This window comes from Hemicordylus capensis, chromosome 4 (assembly GCF_027244095.1).
Source record: "Hemicordylus capensis ecotype Gifberg chromosome 4, rHemCap1.1.pri, whole genome shotgun sequence".
NCBI lineage: Eukaryota > Metazoa > Chordata > Lepidosauria > Squamata > Cordylidae > Hemicordylus > Hemicordylus capensis.
Window position 1 is genome coordinate 160,504,574 of NC_069660.1, and position 19,506 is coordinate 160,524,079.

General features: G+C 42.4%; 1 protein-coding gene and 1 long non-coding RNA gene across 2 annotated transcripts in view; one reads left to right on the plus strand and one right to left on the minus strand.

Annotated features, from left to right (window-relative positions):
• Positions 1-19,506, minus strand: part of TNN (tenascin N) — an 85,195-nt gene that overhangs the window by 8,286 nt on the left and 57,403 nt on the right. The window contains 5 exon segments of the mRNA XM_053248030.1: positions 4,353-4,487; positions 10,826-10,989; positions 12,004-12,171; positions 12,990-13,086; positions 16,052-16,203. Of these exon segments, the coding sequence (XP_053104005.1) occupies positions 4,353-4,487; positions 10,826-10,989; positions 12,004-12,171; positions 12,990-13,086; positions 16,052-16,203 (716 nt within the window).
• On the plus strand, positions 2,760-11,876 carry LOC128323991 (uncharacterized). Its single transcript, XR_008306560.1, has 4 exons — positions 2,760-3,234; positions 5,149-5,290; positions 6,381-6,443; positions 7,142-11,876. It is a non-coding gene; the product is annotated as an uncharacterized LOC128323991 (long non-coding RNA).

The window sequence follows — 19,506 nt, forward strand, 5'->3', positions numbered from 1 at the left end:
TGCCCCTCCTCCAGCTGCCCCTGCACGGAGCCAGCACGCATATGGACTTTGCATACTTGGCAGCCATTTGCATGGTCAGAATGGTTGACCACGCAATGGTTTATATGCTGCTTACTTAAAGCAGTTTAGAATATCAAGCAAATGCAGCGCAATGAGTTCAGATTAGGACTTTTAAAGCAGCTGCACCAAAGTTGTGGAACGTTCTCTCAGGAAAGGTTAGGACTCTCTATTTTGTTTTTTAAGAGCTGTAAGACTTCATGTTTGCACTAGCTTTTGACTGAAGCTCTATTTCTGAGGCTGCTACATCTGCATAAAGCATGTTACTGATAGTGACTCCTATACTGCGCAGCGAGCTGAGCATCCAAGAGGGATGTGGGTGTGCTGGCCACACGGGACCCACCACTTCATTCATACTTCTCTCAGTCCTACTCTGAGCGGTTCCTGTCAAAACAGGCAGCAAAACCCGCTGACTGGACTTGAATAGGTGAATGGGCTCAGAGAGAAAGAGTGTTCTTAAGATATCTCACATGATGCCCTATCACAAAGGGCACCAATACAAAGATTTTGAAGGTCAAGTCCTGACATGTTTACAGCCCTAATTATAACTAGTTATAACAACATATCAAAGTGTAAAGGTTTGCTCCAGCTCACTCTCTTCTGGCCATGCTCTGACACCTGTTTCTGTCCTTTCAAACAGTTTAGCATACCCCCACATGCAAGGGTTGGCTACAGGTTGAGTATCCCTTATCCAGACTGCTAGGTACCAGAAGTGTTCCAGATTTCGGATTTTTCTGGATTTTGGAATTTTTGCAAAATGAGATATCTTGGGCATGGGATCCAGAGCACCAAAACAGACGCCAATAGAACAGGTGCAAAACTGAGCAGGGAGTGGAGGAGGGGGGCTTTCTCTTTTCCCTCTAGCACCAAAGCAACAACATCAAACATATTAAAAAGCTTCACAATAAAAACAGAGCTGCAACTAGAGAGAATTACAGACAAAACCCCTGTCGCTACCTAACAGCCTTCTCTAATAAGTAAGTTTTGACTTAATGTTTAAAAGCAACAAAATTGTGCATCTGCGAGTGAGTGAGCTGAGGCGTTTTGTTTTTTGTTTTTGTTACGGCATGGTGTCTGGATTTTGCAGCATTCCGGATTTCGGATGTCGAGATAAGGGATACTCAACCTGCATTGCCAACACAATAGCATCATGGTACATTATGCCATCAGTGGTATGCTGCTCACATCAGCATGAGATCACAACCACAATCTGTGACATTGCTTTAGAGTTGTAATCCTTGTGCCCAATTCTACATGCATATTTGCTGTCGTGGATAAGTTTCTGTTAGTTTTACTTTCCAGGTTTTCTTCTAAATTGTCAAGTGTTTTGTCATGCAGCTGAAACTTATGTGTGGCGCCCCATCAATGGCATTTGAGTGCCTTTTCGAAAAGACCTTAGCTAATTTTGCTTCTCAATCTAAAGAGACTTTACAATAGCTTAAATCTGAATTATTGATACTGTACATGTGCAGCTTTTGTGCACAACATAGGAACTCTTGTATATAGCTGAAAGGTAATTTCTTGGTAATGCCACATTAGCTCTATGTAGTGTGCATTTAATATACAATTCTAATAAGAGGCATTCATTTTTAAAAGATATTTATTATACATAATTATGAAGGCCCTCCTCATACTTACACTCTGTGAATAAATGAGAAACCTTGCTATTCAATCTTAATTTCTGAAACATTTCAAATTCCACAGTAAGCACCAAAATAAGCATCATACACCAGTGCACATCTTTTAAGCATAGCTAATTATCCCCATAGATTTAAAATAAAATTTAAAAAGTCAAATTTGAGCAGGTTTGCAGTAGTACAAAACACTGAAACTTGATTTGGGGGTGAATCATGCCATTACAGAATCCAAAGTATTCTTTAATTCAAACCACCAAGTCTTATTTTGTAGGAAAAAAGGTTAAAACCATGAGCCAGATACCTGGAATCCCTATCAATCTTGGGGAAATATGTGTTTCTGAACTCATTCATAACCTTTTTTATTCTCACAGCAATCTAATAAATACTTTGAAAATGGGAGGCTGAGACATATTATGAGTTCCTGGCTGACTTGAGATTTTAAACCAGTCTCCTAGATTCAAATCTAAAAAACTATCCATTTGGCCTACATTCACTTACACCAAGACTTGACTCTAATGCAATCATGGGACACAGATTATAAACTTGGCATCACATATGTGATGGGGAGAAATTCTAGTTTTATAAACAAGAGATGTCTCACGTACCACTTTCCATCCACATTCTAGGAGCAATGATCTGAACAAGACACTCTGAAGCTTGGGAGATTTTGCTATTGGGAAGAGAAACCGTAAGGGACTTGTATTTTATTAAGTAAAGTATAACTACGACATCATAGAGGGTACCTTTTGCAGTTACTCCTAGCCCTTTGTTATGCCATACTTGAAATCAACAACAGGTGGCACTATAAACTAAGGCTTAGTGCTAGCTGAGGATCAAATGACATTTGTCATTTGCTACAGTGGCACTTTTGGGGTTAAATAGGTGGGGTGGGGAGATTTTCAGCAGCTTAGCAGTGCGGAGAGAAAGGATTAAATACCTCCTACTTTTGCACTGTAGTCCTCCCAATCCAAATCACAGGCCAGTGCAGCTGCTACTTGAAAATATAGGCAAGGCTCTGGCAAGACATTAGCACAATGACACATTTAACATCATGTGTGATTTTGCCTTGAAGTGGTAACCTTTGTCTGGACTGCTCACAATGCAGTCAGGGGCTCACGTGACTGAATGGAGCTCTATACAAAAAAAAAAACAGCACATCCGAGAAAAGGGTCCTAGGCTAGCCTTCTTCCTGACATGCATCATTGTGAACCCCAGGGACCGGCAGTCCAAAGCGGTCATCACATCAGTAAGAGCTAACCTCAGTTTTGTCATTCAAAGGAAATAACCAAACCAAACATGTGCAACGTTACTGTCGTTTCTAATGGAAACAGTTATATGGAATCTGTTTTTGCTAACCACAACTCAGATGTGATGCCGCTAACACAGGAAGAGCTGAAACAGGTGCTACGTCAAAGCAGGCAGCAAAACAGGGACAGGTTTCTGCCACACAGTCCGATCCTGATCTATCAAGAAGAAATTCTGAAATGTGATCCAACGGGGTCTCTCCCAAGACTAGAGGGCTGCCAATAGTTGGCTTTGGGTAAGTGATGCTGACTGACATAAAATGCAGCCGGTACGTCAGCAGGAGAGGGTTAGGGTCCGCAAGCGCCTTCAGCATCCCCTACGCTGAAGGCTTTTTGCACAGCTGAGTGCACGTGGAGGGGAGGTGGGAGCGGCTTTCACATCCTTCACTGCAAAAGACCTTTCCACTTGCATAACTATGTGCCTGTGGGTTGCACAGAGGGTTGCACATTTATGCAACTAGCAGAACAGACTTTTGCAGTGGAGAGAGCTAAAAGTTGTTCCCCACCCACCCCTATCCCCTTATTGGTACAAGAAGCCTTCAGCACTGAGATGCCGAACGCTCTTTTTCTGCTGACCTACTGCTGTGCATCACACCAGCAATGTTTTCTAGGGAATAAAATGTATAGAAAAATATGCATCAGCAACTTGGGGGTTGCAAAGCTGTATCGTAGACATTAAAGCACAGCAGACCAATCAGGCCCTTGTTGAGTACAGCCAAGGAAGAGAACTATACAATTGTAATGCTTCCCCCCCACCCTTGGAGTTCCCTTCCAGCCCTCGCCTTGCTCTGGGAGCCCAGAAAAGAGAAAGCCATCACTGCCACCTGAGCGGATGGAAAGGACCTGGCACTGGCACCGGCACCAGAAAGAATGGGAAAGGAAAAGCGGTAGTACGGTGCTTTCTTTCCCTTTTCTTTCTTTTTTCTGGCAAAGAACAGCAAGATATTGCAGAGAAGGCAATTGGATGACAGAGGTCTTCCTTGTCAACAGCTTGGAGCAAATGAAGGGCTAGAATGGGGCTTCCAGCCACAACTGCCTGTAGTGGCTGTCAGAAGCAAAAGTCACTACAGGTACATCAAAGTGAATCCCTTATTAAGATTATAACTTATTAACTGGCCCTTAGTTCCCAATAACCTATTTTCAATAGTGCTCACAGTATAATGGAAGTTTGTGTTGTGATTCTAGCCAGTTAAACCAAATCTTCAGAGGAAGCCTTAAAGCTGTTGCTTGAGATTATTATAAATGTATTACAATAAGGCCTCACCCAAGGCCTGACATCTTGTTACATGATAATGGACTTCCCTGTTTGAGCTAACAAACACTGCACTTTCAGTAAACCATTCTAAATTCTGACCTCCTTCCTCTTCATGATCAGAGACCGCTTTTTTCTGCCCAGAATTGGCACAAAGTTATGAGTACGAGGACGTATCTTCATCTCAGTGTAAGGGAGAGAGAATAAATGGCCTTTCCATGGCTCCCAGTTAACTCCCTGGAAAGAGAAAATATATATGAGCTTACATGGGACATGAGAAGATTATGAGATGAGATTCCTGAAACTATGGACAAAACTCAAATCCTTGCTGACGTTCATAATAAAATAATCTCATGACAACTATATTATTGTTCAGATTTACAGTTAAGCCCTGTAAAAAGTTGCTCTGTAAATGAGGTCCAGTGCTAAAACCATTCAAAAGGTACTGGTGATGAATTGTCAAGGTCTGTATAATCATAATACTTAGCATCCACATAGCACGTTTGGATGATATTTCATATACAGTATGTTGCAATCCTTACAACAACCCTAAGGCCACCTAAAGGATTCATGAATCAAGGAGATTAAAATTTGGCCCTTAGGAACATAGGAAGCTGCCATATACTGAGCCAGACCATTGGTCTATCTAGCTCAGTATTGTCTTTACAGACTGGCAGCGGCTTCTCCAATGTTGCAGGCAGGAATCTCTCTCAGACCTATCTTGGAGAAGCCAGGGAGAGAACTTGAAACCTTCTGCTCTTCCCAGAGTGGCTCCATCCCGAGGGGAGTATCTTATAGTGCTCACACTTCTAGTCTCCCATTCCTGATGCATAGCTCTCTCTCATGACCACTGTGATTCAGCAATTCTTATAATGCCTTTATTGCTATTCACATCTAGGAAACTCTGAAGCCTAAGCATTCTACAGAGGATATGAGAATCACTCCAACAAAAGGGCCCATAGTCCCCAACTTTCAGAATTTTATTGTGAACCTCATCATTTAGGGGAATTCTGAACATGTCTGAAATCACAATGCTCAAGGTAATTTTCAGATTTTTGAATCACTTTATGAGGAAGCTTATTATACGGAGCAAAAACATTTGAATGAAAGACTTAGCAAATAAAACATAGTAACTTTTTGTTTTGTTTTTTAATGGTACTGGCGTGGTTCCTCCTCCCTTATGTACAGCTGGGCATACAGAAGGAGATTTCCACAGAGCTTAATGAAGCCGTTTTCCTTCCCAGCCACTTCCCTGCTGGTCCTTGGCTGGGGGAGCACATACTGCAGCGTGCCTACAATTACCTGCTGGGGAGACATGTACACATCTCCCATATCTAGGTCTATCTGGCCTGCTGTTCTCCAGGACCGTGCCTCCACTACTCGGCACGAAGGAGGATGGAAGATGGCCACTGTTTATTTTCATAATATTTAGTAGTATCTGTAATAATTAAGACTCACACTCTGTGCAGCATTAGTGGGGTGGAACAAAGAAGCATGCCTTGAAGAAACACTGTCTCAGAGCTCAGCCCACATGTTGCTAAGCAGCCAAATGTGCTGGGGGAGCAGGATCAATTTTCACCGCTTTCTTCTCCCCACAAAAGTACTTTTTGGCTTCAGAAATATGTCCCAGAAGACTGAAGATGTCCTCAGGGACACCTTTCTGACATTTTTTAAAAAAGGACTTTTGGAGGAAAGGGAGAAAGGTGAAAATTGAACATAGGAAGCTGCTTTATACTAAGCCAGACCATCCAGCTCAGTACTGTCCACACTGGCTGGCAGTAGCTCTCTGAGATTTGAGGAAGGAGTTTTTCCCAGCCCTACCTGGAGATGGCAGGGATTGGTCTGGGGGCTTTCTGCATGCAAAGCAGATGTTCTACCACTGAGCTACGGCCCCCTCCCTCTCCAATTGCAATAATTGCTCCCCGTCCCTCTCCAAGCATGTATGGGGCTGCTCAGCAACACTCCGGCTGAGCTCAGACACCATTTCTGCAGGCACACTGCTCAGTTTGGCCTTACTAATGCTGTGCAGAATGAGAGCCTATGCCATTTGAAAGCAAACCTTGTGGCTTTGGATGTCTGCGGGCTACAAATGTAGATACTGGCTTATTATTAATGTTTTATTTAATATAGGCTATTGACTGTGGCAAAAAAAGAAAGAAGAAACACCTAGATTAGGGCATGGTCTAACCGAAGGTAAGTAGTTTTGATTCTAATGTGAGTGATTTGCTTTTCTTTCTCACTGAAATTGCTGGTGCTTTTAAACTGTTTAGCTTTGGCTGTATTACCTCCTATAGGTCCCACCTACAGCCTCAGCATTACAATAAACATACTTGTAAAATGTTGGAAATACTTGTCCTTCGCAACTACAAAATCAAAGGCTTTGTATAAGCCCTGGAGGTAGAACTTCCCTTTTCCCAAAAAGCGTAGATTGTACTCACAGACTGGCTAAAGAGAAATGGTCCACTGCCTATATTCTAACTGAATGCACAGACAGTTTAGTTGGGCAGTCTACAGTAAATCTGTTATTCTCTATTAACTGTAACCTAGTTACTAAATGTGTGTGACTCAGCTCTGTTAGATGGAATCAGAATACCTAAGTAGAGCTGTCATATTGGTGGTTTTAGATTATACAGTTATATATCATAGATGGCATAGTCTTAAAATAGTGTTCCCTTGTATGTGACCAAAAAAAATGCATGCTGTCTACATTTTCTGTAAGTCCTTGTATTAAAGTGTGTGTGTGTGTGTGTGTGTGTGTGTGTGTGTGTGTGTGTGTGTGTGTGTGTGTGAGAGAGAGAGAGAGAGAGAGAGAGAGAGAGAGAGAGAATTCTGCTGCCTGGTTAATTGGGAGCATTTTTTTCATTGATTAAATGTATTTGAATGATTATCAGGTTGGAAAATATTGGGATAGCAAGATGGCGTCGGGAATGAAAATTACTGACTAAACCACCTGTCAGGATTTTCATCAATCATTTGGTCTTATCACCTTCCATCGGTCAGATGGAGGTCAGTAGGTGTGCAGGGCTCTGTCCTCCTCCTCGAGTGAGTCTAGAGGGTCTTCAGACCTTGAAAGCCCTGGATGAACATCTGGAGAGACCTTCCTGCAATCATCAGACTGAATGGAGAGGCTTCCACTGCCTAATTACTGACGACCTGCTCTTTTCTTCTTATCTTTACTAATACATCTCTGAGATGTCCACGGCCGTGAGTTTGGCAGATTTACAATGTTGCTGGTTTTTTAAAATCTCTCTTTACTGAAAGCTTTTGCTTACTTTTCGCTATTTTTACTTTGCTGGAGATCTCAGTATTCCAATGCTAACAGCTTTCAGTTTTTGTCTTGAAGAATTTTTTGAAATGTCTGATATCCCAGCAATTACTTATTTCTTATTTTATTCTTGAACTTTAAATTACTCACAGCATTTGTTGGAGTCTATTAAGGGGTTTTTCTTCTTCTCCCTATCTCTTCGTGAACCTCCATCTCCCCCACTTCAAACTTTCCGGCAGATAAGTATTTGCAGTGGAGAAGACGACAGGCTTGGATAGAAGAATGGCTTGTTTTTTCTCTTTTGATTTGGTTTTTTTACCTTACCGTTTTCGCAGAGCCACATATCTAACCAGTTCATGTCTGTCTTACAAAGCCCTACTTGGACAAACTCTGTTTACCTGCTTTCTGGGAGGATTTGTCTTTTGACTGCTCTGAAAAGTTCCATTTACAGCTCCTTCTGTTTGCAGGGCTGACAAAGTGTTTTATCACCCTTTCGTCATTAACTATCTACCCAAGCTCTGACTGGAGAAACGAAAGTGTTGGGACAGAGTTAGCTGAGACTGTGACTTTACTTTGAAGAATTCCATACCTCCTACTTGGCTGAGCTGGAGTGATGAAGATTTATAATAGAACAAACCTGAAAGTTTTAATTTTACTTGAAAGTTTACTTGCTTCAGCTGTTTACTTTGTGTGTATTAACAGTATTATTTGGCTTTTAGCTGCGGTGAGGTCTAAGCGGAAGGATTTCAATTGGAGCGATTTCTTTGCGCAGAAGCTTTTTCTTAGGTATTTCAAGGTTACAGTCCTGGCACTGTTTTGTCTCTCCTGTATGAGAAAATGTCTCTGGACACAGTTTCTAAGATTTCACGTTAAGCCTTTGCTGGGTGAGCAGGTAGATTCTCAAAGCCTTAAAGATTTTAAATGTTGACTCCCACTTTTTTCTTTGATGCATTTCTCTTTCTCTTTGACTTTTCAAGATTAATTCAAGGTTTATTTTATCTAAAGGTTTTAACTTTGAGTATAAGCATATATTGTACCTCATTAATTGGCTTGCCAATGTATTCCCTGTGTTCAATGCACTTTCTTCAATGTATTTCTGTATTGCTTTTCCTCTTTTTTCCCCCTTTCCTTTTCCTACCAAACAATATTTAGGGAATTCCATACAGGGTCTAATATTGAAATAACCTCAGCACTTAAAGTCTTAACCTAAGGAGTTAACAAGTAACAGCATGATTGAAACTGAATTATATGTGATTACTTTGGGTTTCATTTGTAGCTGTAACCCAGATAATACCAAGCCTTAATACTTGGCCCCTCAAGGCATGCCCCTCAAGGCATTCCCTGTCCTTTATATTTTAAACAATAATATTTAGGGAGTTCTAAATTAGGTCCAATATGGGTAACAAGCTAATCAGGAATTAAGTTGCATTGTGGGAACCCGATGGTCTAATAGACCTGAGGAATTGTCACATATATCTTCTTGTTTTTTCTTTTTTAGGGACATAATGAGAATGTATTAAGAAAGGGGGATTTAGGGATGAATTGAGAATATCCTTGCAAACTTACTGACTGACTGACTTGCAAACTTAATTTTTAGAAACAAATATCGCAACAATGCAAACATATCCAAATATATGGAACAGGATTGTTGGTTTTTCCTTACCACAGGTCATTATAGTTTTAAAGGGATAAGAATTACAGCTGAAGGGTACTCTGTTTCTTCTATTAGTTTCAGTTTACTATTCCCTCCTCTCTTCCCACAGGTTTTTATTACTTGTTATGAATAACTGAATAATAATAATTATACTTAATAATGACACTTTGAGAAGTTTAGCTGAAAGCAAACAATTGGAAGCAAATTGTGAAGGATCAGATACATGTATACAGGGGATAATGTATTGCCATTTTTTTTGCTCCCAGTTGTAGGTTACAAAGATCAGTCAAGGCTGAATTTTGTCCCCTTCATTTATCTCTCCAGTATGTTTATTTGGTTTTCATTACAGAGGAGTGGGACTACTAAAGGTTTAGCTGATCTTTGTTCATTATTTTACTATGGTTTTTGTATTCCAGTTTGCGATTGAATTTCATGAACTGGTGGATATGTGGCTTTGTATTTATAACACACATTACTTCTGGTATGCCAGAATTAGCATTTTTAACTCCTATTTTCTTCTCCATTGGATAATCTTGGTTGAAACCATTTTGCATATATAGTTGCCCAATAATTAACTGAATTTAGGGGGAATGTTCTGTGAGAGTTCTAAATTCTACTCCCTCTGATGATTAGGTTTTTAGTCGAGCCTACAGACATTAACAAGCCTTCTCTGTATAGCTGTTTGAATCTCCCACAGATTTTTTAGGAGGTAGCCGAATGATTTTTGGAGGAGAGAGCTAGTATGAAGGGATTGAAGCAACTTAAGGTTTGATTTGAACACAGTGACATATAGAACTAACATATGTCTTGCCTGAGAGATCTTTCCCCTTTATTGTATGGATATTACACTATTATAAATGGTACTGAAGTGAACTTAATAATGTATATTAGGATATATTTGAGACATATTTGAAGTACACCTGAAATTACACATTTGTTTTTGAGCTCTTATGTAGGATTAATCTTTATTTAGATTCCTGTATTTGTTATCCATAACATTGAAATTCATTTGGAAGAGAACTGTTCAGCACCTTGCTGGTGAAGTCTGCTGCTGTGGTTCCTATTGTAAACTGGTTATTTGGTTGGATAGAACAAGGCATTTAAAATTCTTTGAATTCATTTTCAGTTTGGCCAGAATCATGGATGACCTGTGATCATTCTACATCGTCTCAGCCCACCAGCTTAACATATAAGTTAATATATTATATCTCTCATTTAATGTTGATGGGATGGAAAAGGTTAGAAGATCCATGATTTGTTTAGGAAACTTTCTTTGTTGAGTATTGGAGAATAACATACTACAAAACATACTTTATTAAATATATACGTTACAAGACATAGTTATCCCACTTATTGAAAGTTTTAATAAATTTTGTTTCTTATGATTACTCATACGGGTCTTAATTCAGAAGTAGGTTAATTGCTTAAACACTACAACCCTACTAATAAGAATTCCTTATATAAATTCAGGGTCAAGAGATGACAGAATAGTTCCCTGTCCCATTCCTAGCATGGTTAAGGAGATTCCAAACATCAGTTATCTGATCACAGCCACTGGCACGTTCTTTATGTTGTGAGCAACTCGTTATGCTCTTGAAAACTGGCATGCCTGAGCTAGAAAAGAGAAAGAAAACTTGTGCCAAGTTCTGTACTCACCTCACTATGCTTGTGTTCTCCATATTTGCCATTGAGGTTGGCCAAGTGGCAGTTCTTGTACCACCAGCCACCATGGTGAGTTATTGCACAGTTGGTGATAGCTATGTCATTGTCCCTGTCCCAGGTGGTAAATTTCCGACCATTATGGTAAGTCATGGCATCCCCTGAATTAGGCCAGAAAGGGAGCATTAAGACCATGGGGAATCCCTGCTTTAGGAACACATCTGATAGCAAAACTAAGACCTGGGAAGACATGCCTGTAGAGAGGTGTCAGGAATACAAAGGAACATCTTTCAAGATCCAACATATATTGCAGCCAATTTAAAAGTAACATGCTACAAAATCAGATGATGCTGTACAGATAGTGTTAACACCAGCTACCCTTTGAAAAATGTAGTTATTTAAACAGATGTTAGAAACATGGCCAGCTGTTCGCATACTTTATTCTTCACCAGTAATCAGGTGCGATTATTTAGAACTATGGGAAACAATTCAAAATATCCTGAGGCTATGTGCTCCTCCAACTGGATTCCATAATGGCCCTTTTTAGTGTTCTTAAAGGAATCGTTAGGAACAATAACAAGCTGCTAGTAATACTGTACATCTGTCACTGTGTACTTCAGCCTGTAATACAGCAGCCAGAGTGCAGATGGCAAGTCTGGAAACCACCTAATCCTCCTCTGGTAGAGGAAGGATTTGTGAGACCTTGGGAAATTGCGAAATTTATGGAAGTCACACCTTTGGTTAGAGTATCAGATGTTTTTCAGTTGAAATGGTTTATCACCTCTTGGGACAGACAATACACAGATATTACTGGCTGGCTGCTTAACGTAAAATAACAGGATCATAGTCCAATTTTGTGTAAAGTTTATGTTGTCTATTTTGTCCTGTTACATATACTCTCATTATAAAGGTCCAGTCTTGTAGATGTAACTCTTTGTACATGTATATATTTCTCTAAATTACTAAAAAGGTATGAGGAGGGGGAAGAAATACAAAGAAAGGCCTATTGTTTTCTATGGAAATATGCTAATAAATTATATAAACTGTGGACACTTTAATACATCCCAAGCTAATCAGCCTCACACAGTAGTTGTCAAGGAAGTGCCACTGATTCCTTATATTGCCCAGTTTCATGGTGCAAGCTGCTGTCAGCAGAAACAAAGTGTTTTCCTTACCAGCAGTGCCTCTGTACTTCCCCACAGAGAGCTTGTATCTGTCCCTGCTGGAGGCCACCTGGAAGCGGTCATAGGCAGCATAGGCGGAATCATTGTGGGTTCGCAAATCCACCCTCAGCTCATAGGGAGTAGAAGCAGTACTGGTGAGTTCATGCAGCTTTTCAAGGCCTAGAAGAAACAGAATCCAGAATTATCATTAGGGCAGGTCTTCAAATAGTGGCTTACATGCTGCGCAAGGGAATGCAGGCAGCTTGAGCACCACCCATGCCCCTGTGTGATCATAATCACCACTGATGGCAATGTGCTGCATTATTTCTAATGGGTGTTGCATCATGAAATTATGTGCACAGAGCCCTTACAATGGACTGGGGCTGTCTTGAAGCACAGTGGCAATTAAGAGCACACAAAGGCATGGATAGTGCTCAAGCTGTCCACATTCCCTTTGCAGTATGTAAGCCACTGATTGCCTGTGGTGAGGAAAAACTGCTTCCAGGCAACCAATCAAGGAAGCGTTTGTACACAACATAAGCACACACAAGAAAAGCCTTGCCAGATCAGACCAAAGGTCCATCTACTCCACAGCATTCTCTTTCTAACAGTGGCCAGCCAAATGCTTCTGGTCTAATAAACATGGATAGACATATCCTCCAGGAATGCAGGATGGCTTCTTTAAAGCCATCAAAGTCAGTGGCTAACATCACATATTGTGACAGTGAATCCCAAACGTTAATTATAAGAATGTAAAAGAAGAGGGTTGGTTCTTTATTGCAACAAAATGTTCCACAAATGACCATGTTAGAACTGAACGAAACAATATGTAGATTGCATTACTAGGCCCTGTTTATTTTTGTCTTTAATGTAAAGTGCAGCTGTGGGAGGCCCTAATGCAGACTGCTGGGGGCTGTGCTGGCTAGAAAGGCTGAATCATGGAGCGGTTCTTTTAGAAAGCCTGTTCAGCCTTCCCTAAGCACAAACAGATACAGTACCAAGCCAAAATTCCTCAGTCGGTTCTCCAAAGCCTTCAACATAATTTCTCCAGCGCTTAAAGAAATCCAATTGTCCTGTGTTCCGCCTCTGAAACACCTGCAGAAGCAAGCAGAAGCCAAGCAATGTATCTGGTTCACTGAACATTTATTTTTAAATGGTGAATACCAATGATAGGATTTTAAACTTAAACTGAGGACAAGAAGACTGATAAACCCTATGGTACACAGGGGGCGAGGGGGGGACTTACTGTATATTGGAAGAGCCAGGGCAATTCTACAATGAACTATAACATTCTTGTCATCTGAATTCCTCTGAATTTAGGGGTTCTACATTACCAGTTCTTGTTTGTGAAATGGCCCCAATGTGTTAGTGATCTGAAGTTCTACTTTCTCTTATTATTATTATTTCTGGACTTTGTTTATACTAATGCACTTGGGCAGTCAGCTGCCATTTTTGGTTCACATCTCTTTTTCTTTCCAGCACCTCTTTTCTAGCACCTGAGCATTGATTAAATCACAGTGGCTGACATGCCCCACAGCCTTACAGGGTGGAGCAAAAAGCTCCATCCTTGCAAGGAGCCAGTAAATGAACTGCTCGTGAGGCTTGTTGCACAGCCCTCATGGACATATTCCTGGAGAGGAAACAGGCTTTTGTGGGGAGGGGAGAGAAGTAGAACTTGCTTCCCCCTCCTGGCACACTGCAAGCCTTGTGCACAGTTCATTTACTGGCTCATTGCAAGGACATTTCCTCCACCATGGTAAGGCTGGGTGGCATGTCAGCCAATGCAAAAGGTGGGGGAGGGAAAGATGTGAACTGCAAACTGAAGAAAACTGTCCATGCGCCAGTTCAAAATTATTTTTTAGAAATTCCTCACTAAATTAGAAAGCATGCCATGGAGAACTTGGGGAAGCGCCAGCTCCTGGAACACTATCAAAACACAATGGGGGACATCCATCCACCTCCAACAGTAAATATTCAAGATAGATTGGTTGCACTGTTACATTTCTGCTAGTGGCTGCTGATTCCTAGGGCATCTCCAATTTACGCAATTTGTGCCTTGACCCACAAGTCACCCCACATCTCCTGCAATGTTGTTTACATTTTGAAGCAAGCTCTTCAGAGGCAAGTGCAGTTTTTGGTGTACTTGATTGCAGTGGGTTATACACAGCACTGGGTTATACACAGGAACATAGGAAGCTGCCTTATTCCAGGTCAGACCATTGGTCCATCAGTATCCATAGCTCAGTATTGTTGACACAGACTGGCAGCGGCTTCTCCAAGGAGATTCCTGCCCTATCTTGGAGATGCCAGGGAGGGAACTTGGAGCCTCAGATACTCTTCCCAGAGTGGCCCCATCCCCTGAGGAGAATGTCTTACAGTGCTCACATGTAGTCTCCCATTCAAATGCAAACCAGGGTGGACCCTGCATAGCTAAGGGGGCAATTCATGCTTGCTACCACAAGACCAATGCCACACCATTCCAAGAGAACCAAGAGCCATTGAGGCTATTCTCACGATGGAGGAGATCCAGGCTAAGGGAGCATAGCCCAGTTCTCCCCCATCGTGAGAACCACCAGGCTCGTGAACAAGCCCAGTGGTTCCATGGCGGCTAGCCCGCCTAAGAACCCCTTCCCTTAAACCAAATTAAGGCAGAGAGAGCTCAGTTGACCTGATATTCTTGGTCATGAGATGCCACAGCACATCTCCACGACTCACAAGGAGACCTCCTACTGGGAGGCTAAAACAAGCCTCCCGCCCTCGGGGGTCTCCCCAGAATGCGTTGCACACTTGCACGAGGCATTCTGGGACTGCCGGGCAGCCCCCGATCCCCGCAGCCCCTACTGGCTCCGTGACAGAGCCCGTAATCATGTGAGTGGCCGATCCGGCTGCCCAAGACTAAGATCCTGCTCATCTGTGGAGAGAGCAGGCTAAGCGCATTTTCCCCACAGAAGCCCTCATGGCACTTTACACTTTACACTGAAGCACCTCATTGATATTATCTACCCAAGTGGGAAGCAATCCCTTGCCCCTTTGAAAACTAACTTCTTGAGTTACTTGGGCCTGGTGCTTGGTAACATAACTCCAGCGCAGGAAAGCTGTGTTACCCGAGGCCACTGCAGACTTGGAGAGGCAATAACTGCAGCAAGAGGGCTGGGAAAGAGGGCTTTTTACATCATCTGCAATAGCCTCCTCCACTGAGAATTCCAAGAGTCAGGAGTCACAGATAGAAGTGGAGGCCGCCAAGACTCAAGGAATTCAAGACTGAAGGAAGAGATCAGCAGGTGAAACTATAGTGAATACCTTGGAATTAAGGTGTTTAGGATGTTTTAATGGTTGTCCGATTTCATTGTGCAAATCATTTTGAAAGCCTTTTGTTGCTAAAATAGACAAGGAAAGAAACAACAAGGAAATTCCACATAGAGGAAAGGGCAAACTCAATGATTAGGTTCAGACATAGCAGGAAATCATGGCTAGATAAAATAAACCCAGGATCAAACCATGGTTTCCAGCCTGAGTCCCAGATTTGTATGTAACATGGAACTGTAGTTTACTTCAAAGGAAAAGGAAAAGCCTTCACTCAGGGGATGAGGAGTGTGCAAATCCATTGTTCTCTGAGATTCATCCTCATCATAGGAAATTATTGTTTCCTCCTGTCTCAACCTGGCCAATGTTATTAACACTTTGAAAAAGAATTGAAAATAAAAAGGTTGTGAATGTGAAAGCAATTAGAGGAACATAGGAAGCTGCCATATACTGAGTCAGACCATTGGTCTATCTAGCTCAGTATTGTCTTCACAGACTGGCAGCGGCTTCTCCAAGGTTTCAGGCAGGAGTCTCTCTCAGCACTATCTTGGAGAAGCCAGGGAGGGAACTTGAAACCTTCTGCTCTTCCCAGAGCAGCTCCATCCCAAGGGGAATATCTTACAGTGTCTCCCATTCATCAAGTCTCCCATTCATATGCAACCAGGGCGGACCCTGCTTAGCTAAGGGTACAAGTCATGCTTGCTACCACAAGACCAGCTCTCCTCTGAAGAACAATGCCTTCCTCAGAAAGACTCACTATCCATCCACCTCCATCGGTGGTCATGTCGCAATAAACCTGCAGGGGCTTGTTGAGGTCGCCATTCAGATAGATGGTGTAGATGCCACTGGTGGAATGTCCATTTTGCTGGGTCTGGCTGCAGTCCGCAGGGTAGGGATAGAGAATATTGACTGCAGGAACAAAGCAAATGAAAAGCCAGGTAAGCAAAGAAAGAAACAACAAAATTTGGTTGCCAACAAACAAGAGTAAACGGCAAAACAACTCAGGGAAGAAAGAGAGAAACAAAGGTAGCACATGGTGAATATAAACAAATACATTTCAATTATAGTATCTATTTGGCTTAGATACTGTGCAATATGTCACACACCCATGAGGGATGCAGGCTTGCTGCTTCTGGGGCACTTCTGCACCCACCGCTGCTCCTAGCGCAGGCAGGGGAGGCTCTGTTCAAGCAATGCTGTCATATGAGCGTCAGAGCAGCACTCCCAACTCCCACTGAAAATGCTGGGCATCGAGTAAAGCTGCTCTAATGCACAGCCCCCTGGGGTGCACGGCTCTTTGCACAGAATGTAAGCCACCTATAGTACTGTACTTAGCAGGCGCGGAGCCAGCCGAGCGGCGGCCTGTGTCCAGCCCCACTCGGCGCCCCCTTCCAATATGCCCGTGCGCGTGACGTCATGCACACGGGGCGTGGCTTGGGCTCCATAGGCGCCCAGAGCGAACTCCCTCCTCCCATGCCCGGGCCGCTGAGAGCCCGGGCAAACTTTCTGCCAAGTATTTCAGGCAGCTCCGACTGCCCTATAGAATGTTTTCCCCTTCCTCTCCCTCTCTGGAGGGAGAGAAAGGGGAAAACGTCCTATTAGGCAGCCTACCTTGCCTGAAATGACGCGCCGAGAGCTTGTTCGGGCTCTCGGCAGCCCAGGCCACGCCCCCTGTCATGTGACTTTTTCATGTGCAAGGGGGCGTGGCCTGGGCTGCCAAGAGCCCGAACGAGCTCTTGGCGCGTCATTTCAGGCAGGGTCGGCTGCCTAATAGGATGTTTTCCCTTTTCTCTCCCTCCAGAGAGGGAGAGGAAGGGGAAAACGTTCTATTGGGCAGTCGGAGCTGCCTGAAGTAATTGGTGAAGTATTCGCCAGGGCTCTCGGCGGCCCCGACGTGGGAGGGGGGAGTTCACTCTGGGCTCCTATGGAGCCTGAGCCACACAGGGCAGGGCTCTCTTGGCGGCTTTTCACCATTGGCGGCCTGGGTTCTTTGAACCCTTTTGCCCAGTGGTGGCTCTGCCCCTGGTACTTAGGCTACATTCATATACCTGCAGCTGCATTTTCATATTCAGTGATGACAGTGATGTATTAATAATGATTATAATCCCCAGTACCATTGGTCTTGTGTGACCCTAGTGCAGTGTGCTGCAGCAGTTACTAATTCCTTAGCTGCCTCTTGGGGAACCACATAACCTTCACCTACAGGCAAACCTGACCTAAGCAGATTTAATTTTAATTGTTTTTAATTGGTTATTTGTTTTACTTTTATCTGTTTTTATTTATGTGAACCAGCTAGAGCCATCTGGGTGGGGAAGTACAAAAATTTAAATAAGAAGGAGGAGCAGGAGGAGGAGGAGCGTCAGGAAAAGTGGCTGAGTATGGAGGAACTGTGGAAGCTGATTCAGGATTTAAAAAATTCCGTCCCCCCCCCCTCAAGATTAGGCAGTCAAAAAACCTGCTGGTTTAAGACCAGAGTTAAGACTATCTTTCATTTTGGCTCAAGCTCTACAAACTGGAGAAATTGGAACCTAAAGCTGATGCCTTAACAGACATGCCACATGATCAGATATGATGTTGTGTAATGTCACAAATTGTGCTCGCTAACAAATTGCACTCCATGCACCCGATTTTTCCTTGGTCTTTGAGGTTCATCTCAAGATGGGGAGGATGAATGCCTGGTACCAACAAAGATGCCCCATGGAGACCATATGGGAGCATCAAAGGAAAGTTGTAAGCAAGCACAATTTGTGACATTGCAGAAAAACGAAAAGCTTTTTGCACTTCTCGGCACTGGCAATATGATCCTCCCATATCATTCTCAGGTGAGGTTTGACAGATTGTTCACATATTATGCTTTGCCATTATAACATCTTAATTAAGAGAAAACTAAAACCTTTATTTGGGGCCATTTCCTAACCCTAACAACCAACCAACCTACACTACAAGTCACACCATTGTCTTGGGTTTATTATTTTCCAGCTCTGGGACATGGCAGCTCCATCTACATCCTGTCAAATTAAAAACTGAACCAGAAATAAATGACATTCTGGCATATCCAGGAAGGCTTGTAAGTGCTGCCAGTTCTGAAACAAACTCAAAGTTCATTCCAGAATTGCTATTCAGATCTGAGATGTGGAGTTTCTTTATTTCATCAGATTTGAAATGTCTCCAGGGCACTTTCCAGGTTAGCCTCTCAACAGCTGTAAAATACTTCCGTTCAAGCAAATCGCATACAAAACATAAATAGCAAAGCACCCAGCAGGGGGAGCAGTCTCATGAAAACTAACAACCCAAAAAACAGCAACTTTTTTACGCTGGATATATGACATTATAGCACTATATTGCAGCGATTAAATTCAAAACAAGGCATTGGAACTATGAATGGTACTCTGATGTCAGAGTAGGGAACTGCAGTGTCACATCGCAGGAAGTGTGGAAGCACACTTCAGAGAGTCGGCGTGACCCCATTGCAGGGTCTAATCTGGAAAGCACCCTAAACAGGTTATTGAGATGCAAACTATACAACACTAGAATCATCATTAGAACTTCCATTGTCCTTTTCTAAATCAAAATAGTGGCTGGGGGGGACAAGATCAGGATTGGGACCATGCACACTAGAGGAGATATCATAGAACCCTTTCCCTCATGCAGTGAGCCACACTTCTCCCAGTCAACCACACTTGTGGCATTTACTCTCAAATCAACTCCATCAAATACAATGTTTCTCCATTCCGAAACAAAAGTTCTACTCCTAAAGCAAAGACACATATTTTCTAATCATAGGCAACCCCCTTCTTTCTGCTCAATTTGAAATTGGGTTTGGTAAACAAAAAAAAAATGTAAAAAAGAAAAGAGAAAATAAAAGAAAGCTTATTCTAAGTCCAATTTCAAGCCAAATTTGGACTCCGTCATACCTCCTAATGACATCATTAAATACTTGGTTACAGAAATAATTATGTATGATTATGGTTTTTCAGTCACATATTTTTCTACTAAGATCCCATCTGGCACAAGTTAATCTTTCCCCAGGGGACCAAAAATCTTTCAAACCCTAAGACTTGGCAACCCTACTCCCTGACCTCAAAGTTTGGAAGCCTCTTTCCAAATCTCCATTAGTCATGAATTCTCACTCTTCAAAGTCAAACACAGATTCTCATCTGTAATATCCTTCCAGTTTTGAGGATGAGCACCATTTTGAGCAATGCAAGTAAC